This window comes from Vigna unguiculata, chromosome 11, assembly GCF_004118075.2.
Source record: "Vigna unguiculata cultivar IT97K-499-35 chromosome 11, ASM411807v1, whole genome shotgun sequence".
NCBI classification, from domain to species: domain Eukaryota; kingdom Viridiplantae; phylum Streptophyta; class Magnoliopsida; order Fabales; family Fabaceae; genus Vigna; species Vigna unguiculata.
In genome coordinates this window covers 6282198-6296354 of record NC_040289.1, presented here as the reverse complement: position 1 = coordinate 6296354, position 14157 = coordinate 6282198, and the positions used below count along the sequence as shown (strand labels likewise).

Below are 14157 nucleotides of genomic sequence, written 5' to 3'. Positions count from 1 at the left end.
AGCCAAACCATGTGACATCCATCCCATGATATAAAGTATCAAAATAGTTCAATGACTGATTAGTGACGCTCATACAAAACTATCAAAATTATAGAAATTCTCATTGTTGAAAATGCATGCCAATCATTCTTCTGCTCTGTGAAAAAAGACAAGTGATCTGTTGCAAAGAATTCAATAATTGCATCCAACTACCTTAAATACATCTCACACTCTAAATTCCAGAAAATCTATCAAATACAACAAATAATTTATTCCATAATTTAATTTATAGAAGAGGGTATTCTAAAAAATTACAATAACGAAGAAATTAGTGTGTATACAAAAAAATACCCTATAAACATTCCTGGTTGAGGCCTATTACCTCACATTCTTGCACATTCTATTGTAGCTCAGAGGGGTATTTACATTAAAAATTAATAAAAGAATACAAGAAATGGCTAAAGCAAATGCAAAACAAAGAAAAAGGAAACAATTTTTGGATCACAGTGACATGATCATTGTTCTACACTTGATCTGAACCGTACACCAATTCTTACCTACCCTCATTAAGAGCATCCTTAAGGATCGGTTTAGAAACACTTTCTGGTGAATAGTCTGCACCACCCACCATGCTGGTACTTCCTAACTGGTAACTTGTATCGAATCCTTCGATTGCACTGTCAGTCATGAAGCTGCTCACATCATCAAATTTCCAGTCAGCAAGGTATCCAGGCTTTGAAGTGACAGCGCTCACTTCAATATCTCCTGAAAGCATTGCCACCACACGTGACATTGATGGTCTTAATGATGGTGATGTTTGAGTGCACAGAAGTGCTATTCCCAGAACACGTTTTACTTCTTCCTCATTGAATTCTGAAAGTCTAGGGTCCACCAGATCCATTAAAGTGTTGCTTTCCTGAAGCTGCCATGCCTAAGAAACAGAAAACCAATAACAAGGTAAAATGATAGACATGATTTTGAATGTTTCAATGCACAAATTGTTGGTGTCAAAGAGGAGGGAATCTTAAATTCATTTTACTAGCATTAACACGAGTCAATTACTATCAGCATACTAGCATTTCCTACTAATCTTCAGAAAAAAATTACTTCATATTATGTGTAACAAATGTAGCTGCAGAGAGGTTAAAAAAGAGAATAATGGGACCAAAGAAAGGGGACATGTGACAAGCAATGAAACAAAAAGGTGCGGCCACAAGCCCAAAATAACCAATTGCAAGCTGGCTGATTTTGGGTGGTCTATACATTAGTATATTAAGGTCGTTAGAGTAGAGAAAAATGGGGGATTCTAATCGTTGTAATATTTTCTTTTCTGACTTTGAGAATTTTGTCTCTTCTTAGGTTCCTTTCTGACTACCATTCTGAGGACTTGTTCATATTATGTAGTTTATCACGTCCCATATATTTGGTAAAAAGAAAATCAAACACTTGAAGTATTAGTAATCATGTGAGAAGAGACTCGTTTGTTATCCTAATATATGGAAATATCAAAATCATTTAAAAGTTGCCATGTAAACCAAATGGCATTTTGCTTGTTTCACAGTTAATGAGATTAGATTTGAACTCGGTTGCAATCCAAAATTGAGATGAAAAGATATTAACCTTTGGATTATAATTCTTCCCATATAGTATAGGTATAATTAAGATAAAAATCACAGATATTAACATTAACCAATTTTTAAGAAGATTAACATTCATAGGAAACAGAGGCAGCGTGCATACCCATTGTAGAAGATACACTTTCTCTCCTTCCAAACTTGAATCAGCATTTGGCCTCCCACTAACCAACTCAAGAGCAACAACACCAAATGAAAATATATCTGCTTTCTCGGTAAGGTGTCCACGCATGGCATACTCCGGTGCAAGATATCCACTTTATCACAAGAATTAAGTATGTCAATAGTTTAGAATTGTTTGAAACAAAAATGAATTCCAACCATAAAAAGTTAAACATCTTTTCATGAAATCAATGAAAGATGATTAAGGATTTATTTGGATGAACTTCTTCATAAGGACTTTTTAAAAAAGTACGAAAGAAAACTGAAATTGACTTCTTCATAAATTCATATGGGCTTATGTATAATGTAAAATTAAAAATTCAAAGAAACTGAGAGTTTTATTAAATTATCTTATAATTTTAACTTATGAACAAGTCAATTTCACTTTTTTTTTCTTACAAGAGAAGTTTTTACCAATATGTTAGAAGTATTGATGACTCACATTGTCCCAGCCACACGGGTGCTTATGTGGGTCTTTTTATCATCGTACAATTTGGCCAACCCAAAATCAGATATTTTGGGGACAAGATCGTAGTCAAGCAAAATATTGCTAGCCTTCACATCACGGTGTACAATGCGGAGACGGGACTCTTCATGTAAATAAGTTAAACCTCTGGCAACACCCAAGCAGATTTCATAGCGTGTGGACCAATTGAGGGTTAAAGATTTTCCTGCCAAAACAAACCACATTTGTCCTTAGTCATTTGGATTGTGTACAAGAAAATGAGAAAACGAGTAACCATTAAAAGTTTACATGCACATAGGTAAGAAACTTATATACATTTTTTTTTTCATACCAAATAATCCTTGATCAAGACTCTTATTCTCTAGATACTCGTACACAAGAAGTTTGTTATTTCCCTCAATGCAACATCCATATAATTTGACCAAATTACGATGTTGTACAGCTGATATAGTAGCAATCTCAGTTATGAACTGGCTCTTTCCTTGATGGGATCCTACTGAAAGTTGTTTCACAGCAATAACTCTTCCATCATTAAGTGTGCCCTACAAGAACAAAAAAAGAAAAAAGATATTCTCTTAAAGAAAGAATTAAGGACCTGTTTGGTACAACTTTTTCTTCAAGAAATTCGCTTTTAGATTTTCATGCATTTGTTTCAGCTTTTAAGAGTAATCAGAAACTTTAAAGAATCTAAATCTGATTAAATTATTAGAACCAGTATCGACAACGATAACTTTTCAAGTAGAATATAACCTTTACTTTAAAGGGACAGAATATTACCTTATAAACAGGTCCAAAACCTCCCTCTCCAAGCTTGTTTTCGAGATTAAAGTCATTTGTAGCATTCTTCAACTCAGAATAACTGAAAGTGTATGGCATTGTATCAATTCCTAAAAGCTCTGCAAAATCATACATGAATAGGGTTAAAGTTAGGCAGCCACAGACATATTTTTGATGAAAGTTGGGATGATGCAGGCTTTTCTTGCTTTTCATGTTTAGAGACATCCTTTCTCTAAATTGGATCTGATTGGACAAATGTTAAGTTGTTACAGCTTAAATATCATGAGAGCATTACTATCTGCAGAGTATTTACCTTCATCCTCATGCTGACGTTTTCTTCTCCGAATGATACAGAAAATCACAAAAACTGATATGAAGCTTACAACTCCAACTCCAACAACAATTCCAACAATAAGGCCTGTTTTATTACTTTTATTGCTTGGAGGTTCGTTACTGACAGTAGGTATAAAATCTGTACAATACAGGCACACTCTATCAAAATCAAAAAATAAAAACTTTGATTATTTTACTGACAAGAGACCATACATTGTTAAAGGTTAGTAGTTAAACAACTGAATTGCCTTCTTTTCTTTTTATAGTTTTACCTGGAATAGCATGGATGGCTTGAATCAAGGGCCCATAAGTACCTTGGGCTGGTATGCAACATGTCCCCTTTCCAGCCCAAAAGAGATGGATGTCAAGATAGTTTTCCGTCACTTCAAACCTAAATTGCCTTTGGACAGCTCTGAACGAGATGCCCCCAGCTTCTTTTTTTATGTCGAAATCTTTCAAAACAAGATTCCCCTACAATATTCAAATGGAAAAATAAAATGAAAGTACAATAAAAAACAAGAGAAGATTCCGCTAGAATATTCATTATTGTTGCACTATCATCTATGATTTCCAAGCATTTTGATAAGTACAAAAGTACCTGAATATATATATCAAAGACTCGTCTCCCAAGACTTTCCCATGATGTAGCAGAATCCTGAATAGCTGTTTCTGCAAATTGAAGGGTGATGTTGTAAAAGCCATTTTCCAGCCCCAAGCCATAATATCTTAATGATGAAGGAGAAATTCGTGCTGTTTGGAAGAGCTCCGTATTCAAAGTGTTACTGAATTGATTAGACACAAATTTTGTGTATACTGGATTATTACTGCCCCTAAATAATCCAACATTACTAACAGCCCATCTACTTGTATCAGTAACAAAGTATGTAGCAGGACCAAGTGTCTCATTCTCCCTTTCATATATGATTCCTTCTGTAGATCTAATCTGGGGTCCGCCACACTTAATCGCAAAGTCAGAATCTGCATAGAATCATAGATAAGAAACTGATCAATGAGTGAAAAGGAGCATTAAATAACAGGATTGACTTCAGATAGAGCCTCATATTTCTTTGAGTAAAGTGTGATCTGGGTTCGTTTAGATATGGTCAAAATGGTTCCTACATTTTAAAAACAGTAGTTCCTTATCCTGTATTTATGGAAATATGATGAATTTCGTCTTTAATCCCATAATTCATTTTAATTTGACCAAGGACAAGATTCACCATGTGTTAGAAAATGAAAGGATTAAACCACCATTTTTAAATGGTAAGGACTAAAAAACCAATTTTAACAAAATATTTAGTGACCTAAAACACATTTTATTCTATTTCTTTTCCATGTAATGAAAAAGAAGGCATAGAAATCCTTCTGTCACAATAAAATTGCTTAAAGTCAAACTTACATCTTCCAACACCTCGATTGCATGGAAAATTTTTCTGGAGACAGTTGAGCCCAAATGGCAAGCCACTGCAAAGGAAAATACCAAACAAAAGATTGGTCCACAGATGAATTTTCCAAGTCATATAAATAGAAATCAGAGACTTTTAATCTCGTAAGGTTTGAATGCTAACGCTTTTACTTAGACCCCCAATACAAATGAGAACTACAACTTCAGGATTCTTGTGAAAATATCTTCTATGCTTAGGAAAATCAAGCAAGCATGTGTTAACGATGTTTGAAGAGTGGTCACAATTTTGTATTTACTGAACCGTTGTTTTAGTTAAGTGTTACCAAATGAGAATTAGTTTTTGCAGAAATCCCTAAGTTGGTAGATCTACTAAACAAAAAGAAGGTACAGCCTTTAAAGATTATCCCGTTTAGTCACTGAAAAAAAATCAACTATAATGAAGTAAATTTTTGGAAGTTGTCAAATAAAATGTATCGGTGTACAGTATACGCTTATATGGAAAGGAAAATGTTTCAAACGAATTGGAAGATTGTCAAAATAATAGAAAATGGATGCAACTAGCATGAATCTGACTAAACTCTGCGAAACAGAATCCAAGCAAGATCGTAATTCATATTATAGGCAAAAATTGGTAATACATTGTATGTTTTAAGAAAACTATTAAAACAATCATCATTAAAGAAATTGTATAATAATCACCTGGTATCTGAACCATCATCTATTGACAAGTTGTTAGCAACTAAATTCCTGCACCTCAAACCCAAAAAGTATTGTAATGAGTTTAGACCCATTTGATTGGGCGCTTACTAACAATTTGAAATTGGTATGTAACAGGGGAGAAAAAAGAATCACACTACTTACAGTTGTAAATTTGCTTCGTTTACCCAAGAGGGGAGGCTGCCTGATAGATCATTGTATGACAGGTCTCTGCAACCATGTTAAGTTGTACTAAAACAATTACGACATGTGGACACATACTTAAAAGAAAATACAAATAGAAAATTGACAAGTAACAATATGGATTATAAAGTAATGAATGTCAATCCATAATTCAAATAAGTCAAACTTACTCACATATATTGAAGTGATGAACCTATCTGAGTCGGAAGGGTGCCATTTAGTTTATTATTTCCAAGAAACCTGCAATTTGATGAAAAACAAACCAAAACATCCTTTAAACTATGTACAAAGTGTATCAACAAATGAATTTGCAATTTCTAAAAAATGCATTATTACAAGGTAGAGAGCGAGCTCAAATTGAAAATTGATCCCGGAATTTGTCCTTGGATGTTATTGAAGCTCAAATCCCTGTAAAAACCAGCATAAATAGATAATTCTCTTGATTTGGAAAAGGATAAAACTACAAGACAAGATGCATGTTTTTTCTTTATCAAATAAAGGAAAGAAAATGTCCAATTATGTTATCTGTATGATAAATTAGTGAAAAACTCTTATCTTTCTACCACGATAATGAAAATTACAAAGTCAAAAAAAATAAATGAACATGAGCATTACTTATTTTAAGATATCCCTCGTATAACCACCAGCCAGTTATCAGATTGGACACATTTGGAATAGCCACAAAGAATTAACTAATGTATTGCTTTCTAGTCAACAATTTTTGCACAATTTCATTTGAATATAGTTTGACACAAACAGGTGATACTCACAGTAGGGTCAAATTGTGCAACTCTCCAATGGAGGATGGAATCAAACCAGAAATATTGTTATTCCTCAATTCTCTGCAACAATTGTAACAAATGAGTAAATAAATTAAGCCTGCAAAGAAGAGTGAGTCATGGACATTAGCAAAGCTGGTGGCCTTACAAGGTAGTCAAAGATTTCATATTCTGTACAAATTCCAGTGAGGAGCTCCCATTAGATAAACCACTTATTCTCCTACATTTATATCATACTTAATATATTAGGTTTCATCAATCAATAATACGCATACAAGAAACTAGTGGTGGTACTCACAATTCTGTTAAAGAAGTCAAGTTGGAAAATGATGAGGGTATGGAGCCATTAAAAGAATTGCCTTCAAACCTCCTATCAAAGCATACAGTAATTCACCAAAACTGTCAGCAAACACTTCTGGAATAAAGTACGAGAGTTGCCATAGAAAGAAAAATTTCTTGTAAAAGAATATTCAGAAGGATAATAATTCACAAGAATTGTTAGTACACACTTCTGGAAAAGAAAATGAAACTAGCCACAAAAAGAAAATTTTCTGGAACAGAATACCAAAACAAAAACCACCATTCATGAAAAATCATTACACACTTTTGAAATAGAATATGAAAGAAAATTTTAATTCCACATCCAATGTAATGGATTTTATCATAAAGTGTTCCTCCTAATAAATTCAAATTAAGGAGGAAAACAGAGTTGACTGGTAATGTTGTCTTACAATTCTTGAAGCCTAGTCCAATTCCCTATGAAGTTTGGTATATTGCCTGTGAGTTCCACGTCTGAAGCCCATCTGAAATGAAAAGAAAAAACTTTATTGTTGTAGAAGTTTTCTTTCTTTAGGCACATCAAAGTAAGAATATCTTACACTTTTTTCAAACTCCTAAGGTCTGCAAATGTGGACGGTATTGGGCCACTAATTCCACAACTGTCAAAGTATCTGCAAGGAAATATTGTGAAATTAATAATCTCCGGTGCTCACAACAAAGGTAAGCAACTGCGTAACAAAGAGTAATTTGAAAATTTTACTTTTGCACTAAACTTCTAATAGAAGAAAACATTTTGCTAGGAGATAATGTTTTAGCATACAAAATGAAACAATAAATGAGTAAAGTCAATGGATATGTAAATATATGCAAAATAGCAAATCTGTATGACCCAAACTTGATTAAAAGAATAAGAATATAAATATACAAGGTAAGACTGCAGAAATACTTACAGTTCTTCTAATTTTGTGAGTTTCCCAAGTTCAGATGGGAGAGATCCTGAGAAATTGTTAGACCCAAAAGCCCTACAAATTTAACAAATAATAAATCTCACTAGTACCACCAAGAGAAATTTCTCATGTACACCATCATGTTTCCAGAACAGAACAATATTGGATTAATTAAAGAGAATAATGCTTTCGTGCGTGCAAATTCTTATGAAAAACATTAAATTTCCCTTTGATCAATTTAGGTACTCATAACTAATATTGTGTGTCTAAAGGAAAAATATTTTCAAACCAAAATTTTCCATGTGGATTTCTATCAATTCATGACTCAATTTTTGTACAATCTACGTTTTCTCTTAATTAAATTTATCATTTATAGTCTCATCCCTTATCTATTAGACACTTCACACTCATTATTAGAGGAAAAAAAAATCCAGTTATCATAACATTTGGGACTATCTCACTTTCACACCATTAATTAAACTTTTAACAACCACTCAAGACTGAGATGTGAAAAGTGTAAGTTATTCAAAGTAGTTTCAACTTAGATGTGTAGTATGGATCCGCATTTGAATTGATCCGCCACGAAATCAAACATACACTATTACAAGAGACAATATTATAACTTAGGCACAAGGAGGGAAGTTAACCCAAAATACTAATTCATTATGTGGGTTAACCCCATCGATTAAACACCACTTAATTTTCTATTAAATGTAAGACTCATAACTGACACCAAATAATTTTGGTGACTACTTGATCCGTAAAAACCAGCCCGTTGGCAATTTCATAACCAGAGGAAGAAAAGTTGAAAGTAAACAACATACAGTATTATTAACTCTGTAAGATTTCCCAATTCCTTAGGAAGCTCCCCTGATAAATTATTGATTCCAAGGGTCCTAACAAAGAGAAAACTTAACTGTTAGAAGTTATGCGTCACAACATTAAATTCATAGAATATTATGAACTGAAATTGGGTCGAATTGTCTTACAAGTATTGCATACGAGTTAGATTTCCAATAGCTGGAGGCAGAGAACCCGTCAAGTAATTTTGCCCAATATTTCTGCTTGCAATTTAATAGAACTTAGTACAGCAAAAGAACATGTAATTCTTGCTAGAGAACAACAAATCAAAATCATTTTAAATTCTCATTCAATCATTACTGTGATAAATTTGTTAACTTTTCTAATAACTACCCTAAAAATCATAAATGAAATTATTTTTAATTGGCAGGCAGATGCATTGATAGTGCACAAAAATTAAATTTATAGTAATCTATATCAATATACCAAGTTTGATATGCAGATTTTTTTCACAATTTTACTCTTATCATCATAACAGTCTTTTTATTGTTTTAAGTGCTATTAATGTAGTAACCCTTCATTATGAACAAAATGTGAATCCCCAATGAATGAATGTCTGAGTATCCTCTGGTAATAATAATAATAATAATAATAATAATAATAATAATAATAATAATAATAATAATAATAAAAAAAATAATAAAGCATGTGCTGAACTTATTAATTAGGAAGAAAGCATACAAATTGTTGAGATAGGTGAGAGTCCATAGCTCTTCTGGAATTTCACCAAACACGTTCAGTGCATAGACCCTCCTGTGCCATTCAAAACATAAAAAGCCGAAAAAAGTGAAAATGATATTGCTAAGAGTAATAGTAAGCTTCCAAATTCAATGTACAGCAACACAGAAATTGAGAGAAAATTGAAAAAAATAAAGTTGAGAGAGATATATACAATGCTGTGATGTGGCAAGTAGTTCCACTGTCAAAGGAACAGTCACATCTGATGAATGGATTGTAACTTTCAGGGGTGGAGGTACTGTCAATGGCTCTTCCACTGCATAGTTCACCACTTATGTTCCACACACTTGTGTCTGCGGATTTACCCCATTTGCTGAAGATTGAATTTAAAGCTCTTGCTGCATTCAGAAGTTCACTTTTCAGAGAAATGCACTCGCTTTAATATTAGAAAGAAACCAACTGAAAGACTTATATATAATAGAAACATAAACCGTATGAAAGTAAGATATGAACATATAACAAAACTCTACCTTTAAACTTAAGCTAGATTTAAAATTTATGTTTCTCAAATTTAGTTTGACATATTTTAAGGTTGATAAAATAAATATTCCTTAAAGAAACTAGCGTACAAGAAGAGCCGTGTGTTATGTATTTTTAAATATACATGATATGAGAATATAATATTATTAAATTAATATATAAAATAAATTTATATTTATTAAAAATAAAATAAAATATATAAAAAAATATTAGAGAATAATTATTAATAAATAAAAAAAATTATAAAAATAAAGGTCAATTTTAAAAATTTAATAAATAATTATATTTTAAACGACAAAATTAATCTTTTAAAATATAGACAAAAAAAAATTATCTTTGTATATTGTTATAGATTAAAAAAAAACAAATAAAATATATTAAAGTCGATAAAAATTCATTTTTTTTAAATTACAAAAAAAATCATCTTTATATATTATTATAAATTAAAAAAAAAACAAATAAAATATATTAAAGTCGATAAAAATTCATTTTTTTTAAATTACTGTTTGGTATATTAACTCATCCGTTAATACGCCGTTTTTGTTGATCAGGTCAAACATAGATTTCAACTAAACCTACCAATTTGTTCCAGGAGAATTGGATTTGTCTTAATTTCATTCTTTTTTGACATTTAAAACTATAAAACTAAAGTTTTACTATTATTATTAAATAGTGATATAATTAATTTATTTGATAATATTTTAATGGAATGAGATTTTATTTTATTAAAAATAATTGATTTAAAATTAAGAATGAAATTTTCGAAATAATTGTTTAATAAGACATATTTGAATTTGGTATATTATGTCAAAATTTAAATAATTATAATAATAATTTAATATTTCGGAACCAAGGTTACTTTTTAACCTGTTCGGATTCAAATATTAATGAAATGTGTCTTGCAGTTGCAGTTGGAATAAAGGTAAAAGTTTGATTAATAAATTTGGAGAGCGAAAACAATATATTCAAATCTTTTATTTTTCATCATTTGTCATAAAAAGGAATAAATATATAATTTAATATAACAACTAAATGAAAAAAAAAGAAAAAAAAAAAATATATATATATATATATATATATATAAAGGATTATGTTTTGTTCTTTAAATTTTTACACTTATTATTAATTAAATTAAAATTAAGATTTACATCGGTTTATTTTTAAATTTAAATAATTATATATACTTTTATGTTTAGGATGAAAATGTATCATACTTTAAAGATAAATTTTAATTTCGTGTTCAAATATAGGATTTAGAAAGATACTTAACCTTCGTCTTAATTTAATATTGTTGATGAATCATGAACATGTTTGAATACAAAAACAGTGTGTTTGGATGAGACAATTTAAGAGGGTAATTTATTTATTTGAACAATTTGAATTTTTTTGAAGTAAAATGATTTGTTTGGATGAGGAAATTAAAAGGAAATTGAAATTGAGAAATTTTAAGAAGGTATTTCAAATAACTAAAATAATGGAATTTGAAATTCACTAAAAAAAAGGAAATTGAAATTTTACAAGTTGTGAAATTTCTTATAGGTCAAGATATAAAAGATCGGGGTTGACTCCACTAATAATCGACTAGGACTGACTCGGTCGATTTAGTCAAATTTCGCTTGGTGCTGACTTGGTCGAAATTTGGTTAGGACTGACTTGACTAAATCTGGCTAATTTTTGGCTGAGGACGACTCGACCGAGATTGACCAAATATTTGGCTAGAGTTGTCGGAGCCAACTCAATCAAGATTTGGCTGGAACCGAGTAAGGCCAAATTTTGGACGAGGCCGACTTAACCTAATTCGGTTGGAGCCGACTCAGTCGAAATTCGACCAAGACTGACTCGATCAAATTCGGTCAAATTTGGACGAGTTAACCTCGACCAAAATTCAACCCACACGACACCATCAAAAATTCGCCTGAATTGACCCAGCTGAAATTCGGCCAAAATTTGGTCGAATCGACCACGGTTAAGTCGACACCCCAACCAAAATTAGGCAGAATTTGACTGAGTCATCCCGAATCAAAATTAGTTAAATGCAGTGGAGTTGGTCCTAGCCAAAATTTGGCGAACTTCAATCAAATCATATCTATCAAAATTTCAGCTATATTTGGCTAAATCGACCTTGGTCGAATTTGACTGAGTCGACCTAATTAAAATTTGACCGAATTTAAATATTTTAAATTGACTAATATATTTTTTAAATTTAATTTGAAATTTTTATATATTAAAATAAATATTGTTAAAATAAAAATTTATCTCAATTTCATAAATTCAATTATTTTATTAAAAAAAATTAAAATATAAAATATTTTGATTACTCGATTCAAATATATTATTTAAAAAAATAAAAGAATTTTAATGTCAAAGTAAAAATTTCTCTGCTGACTTTCCCAAGAAGAAACCATTGATTGACAGTAGTATCTCTGCATGAAGTTCTGCAGAAGAAAAAACTTGTCCCAGAAAGAAAAGAAGAAAGCAGTTAAATTACCTTCAGAAGGGTCAGTGGTGGCGTTTGCAGATTGAGCTTGAGCAAACCTAACCAAACTGAAGTGACAGAACAACACAGCAACTACTGCAAAAGCCAAACCATGTGACTTCCATCCCATTATACGAAGTACTGAATCAGCTCAGAATAAGAAGCTTTGAAAAAAGTTGTGAAGTGGTTTCAAACTTGGTCGATCGACTTTGCAGATTAACGAGAACGTTGGTATTTGGTGATCAATCGCAGTGTTAGGGAGAAAGAAAAATTGGAAGAAAAACTGAAACCTTGCTTTATTTTTATAAGACTGTACGTGCTAAAGAGAGCCAAAAATGGCGTCTCTGACCACAATTTTCGACATCCATTGAACTGTGTCAAAGCTTACCTCAGGTTACTAACTTGCAAATTAAAAAAACATATTGTTAGAGTTTATTAATATATTTTTTCTTGTAACATTTTTTATTATCACAAAATTAAGACGTAAATATGTCAACTTCATACCAGTTAAAAATAATATATTTACGGTCAATTGATTGATGCTTTAAAATTGGTTATTCTATCATGATGTTGTATTTATTAAATGTTTCTTTCTCTTTCTTTCTCTCTACATAATATATGATTTTCTAGATTTTCTTGATATTTATGGAGAAATACATTTTTCATTTCAGTTTAATTATGATGAGAAAGATAATGACATAAAAATGTAATGCTATATATAAGAACTAAGTTGTTGCTAATGTGATTATAATATTAGTACTTGATATTATATTTAGAATAATATAAGATAATAAGATAACTAAGATATTTAATTTAAACCTATTTGAAACTTAATTATCTCCATTACAGGAATCATATTTAGATAATAATTTTACGATGTGAATTTTATAAGATGCTTCTATTGGATGCATACATTACATAAAATAAAAATCGAACATAAAAATACAAAATTAATTTTTTTTTGTCTTGAAAAAATATATTTATGCCACAACTAAATAAATAAAAATATTAATGGGAGTGTGGATTTTATAGTACTTTTACATTAAAGTAAAAATCCAAAAAAAAAAAAAATAAAAATCTTAAAGAGTAACATGACACTATGTAAGACAATTTAAGTGGATATGCCTTTAAGAGACTCTAAATATAACCTAAGGTATGTACTTTTTATTAATTATAAATCTATTAATCTTTACATTTGAGTGTTTTTTAGGCACCATTTTTATTAAAATGTTAAATATGTTTTTGGTTTCTCAAGTTTTAATGAAATTTACAACCTTTTCGAAACTTTTGACCAATTTAGTCATTTATTTTTAGAAATGTATGAATTTAGTTCTTCTAATCAAATTTTATTAAGTTTGTTTGACATTTCAAATGCGTTTTATGATACTATTTGAATTAACATTAAAAAGAAAATGTGTCAAATAGGGTCAATAATTCAAATACCATTATGAAATATCACTTGAAACGTAAGATAAACTTAACAAAATTTGATTAAAATGACTAAATTCACGAATTTCTAAAGATGAAAAATTAAATTTGTCAAAAATTTCGAAGAGAAATTAATTCTAAATTTTACTAAAACTTGAGGACTAAAAAGATATTTAAATCTTTATTAAATAAATGAAAGATTCAGGTTAGACAATAAAAACATTTTTATAAATAATTTTTGTATAACCAAAAATTCGTCTATCACGATTATAAATTTCAAAGATTTTTCCAAAACAAAAACAAAGAAGTGTAAATATTATATTAGATAAGTTAGTCTGTGTCTATTTAAATCTCAAGTTTGTTTACTTTAAAATCAGTATTTTTTTTTCTTAAAATAGCTAAATTCTATCTATTATTTTATAGAAGTAATTATTTAAAAAGTTGTTTACTTCAAAAAATACTTACTTAAAGTTTAAACAAAGTCTTATATTAACTAATCCCAATTTGCAAACG

General features: G+C 30.2%; 1 protein-coding gene across 1 annotated transcript; it reads right to left on the bottom strand.

Moving 5' to 3' along the window:
- Positions 1-280: 280 nt before the first annotated feature.
- LOC114169270 (probable LRR receptor-like serine/threonine-protein kinase At1g56140) lies at positions 281-12603 on the bottom strand. The gene is made up of 24 exons (XM_028054339.1): positions 12229-12603; positions 9415-9598; positions 9204-9275; positions 8651-8722; positions 8486-8557; positions 7665-7736; positions 7314-7385; positions 7167-7238; positions 6734-6805; positions 6584-6655; positions 6427-6498; positions 5993-6064; positions 5831-5896; positions 5618-5683; positions 5456-5503; positions 4751-4815; positions 3950-4329; positions 3624-3822; positions 3332-3490; positions 3019-3137; positions 2573-2783; positions 2218-2446; positions 1720-1870; positions 281-910 (listed from the first exon to the last, which is right to left on the bottom strand). The coding sequence occupies exons 1-24, from the start codon at positions 12344-12346 to the stop codon at positions 533-535; spliced, it is 3093 nt and encodes a 1030-aa protein (XP_027910140.1). The 5' UTR covers positions 12347-12603; the 3' UTR covers positions 281-532.
- Positions 12604-14157: the final 1554 nt, after the last annotated feature.

Bases quoted from the DNA above. Each gene is read 5' to 3' on its own strand.
- LOC114169270 (XM_028054339.1), bottom strand. From the start codon at position 12,346: ATGGGATGGAAGTCACATGGTTTGGCTTTTGCAGTAGTTGCTGTGTTG. The intron at 6,065-6,426 runs GTGAGTATCACC...TGGTTTTTACAG, and splicing joins TTGCACAATTTGACCCTACT to GGATTTGAGCTTCAATAACA. The intron at 4,330-4,750 runs GTAAGTTTGACT...GATTCTATGCAG, and splicing joins CAATCGAGGTGTTGGAAGAT to ATTCTGACTTTGCGATTAAG.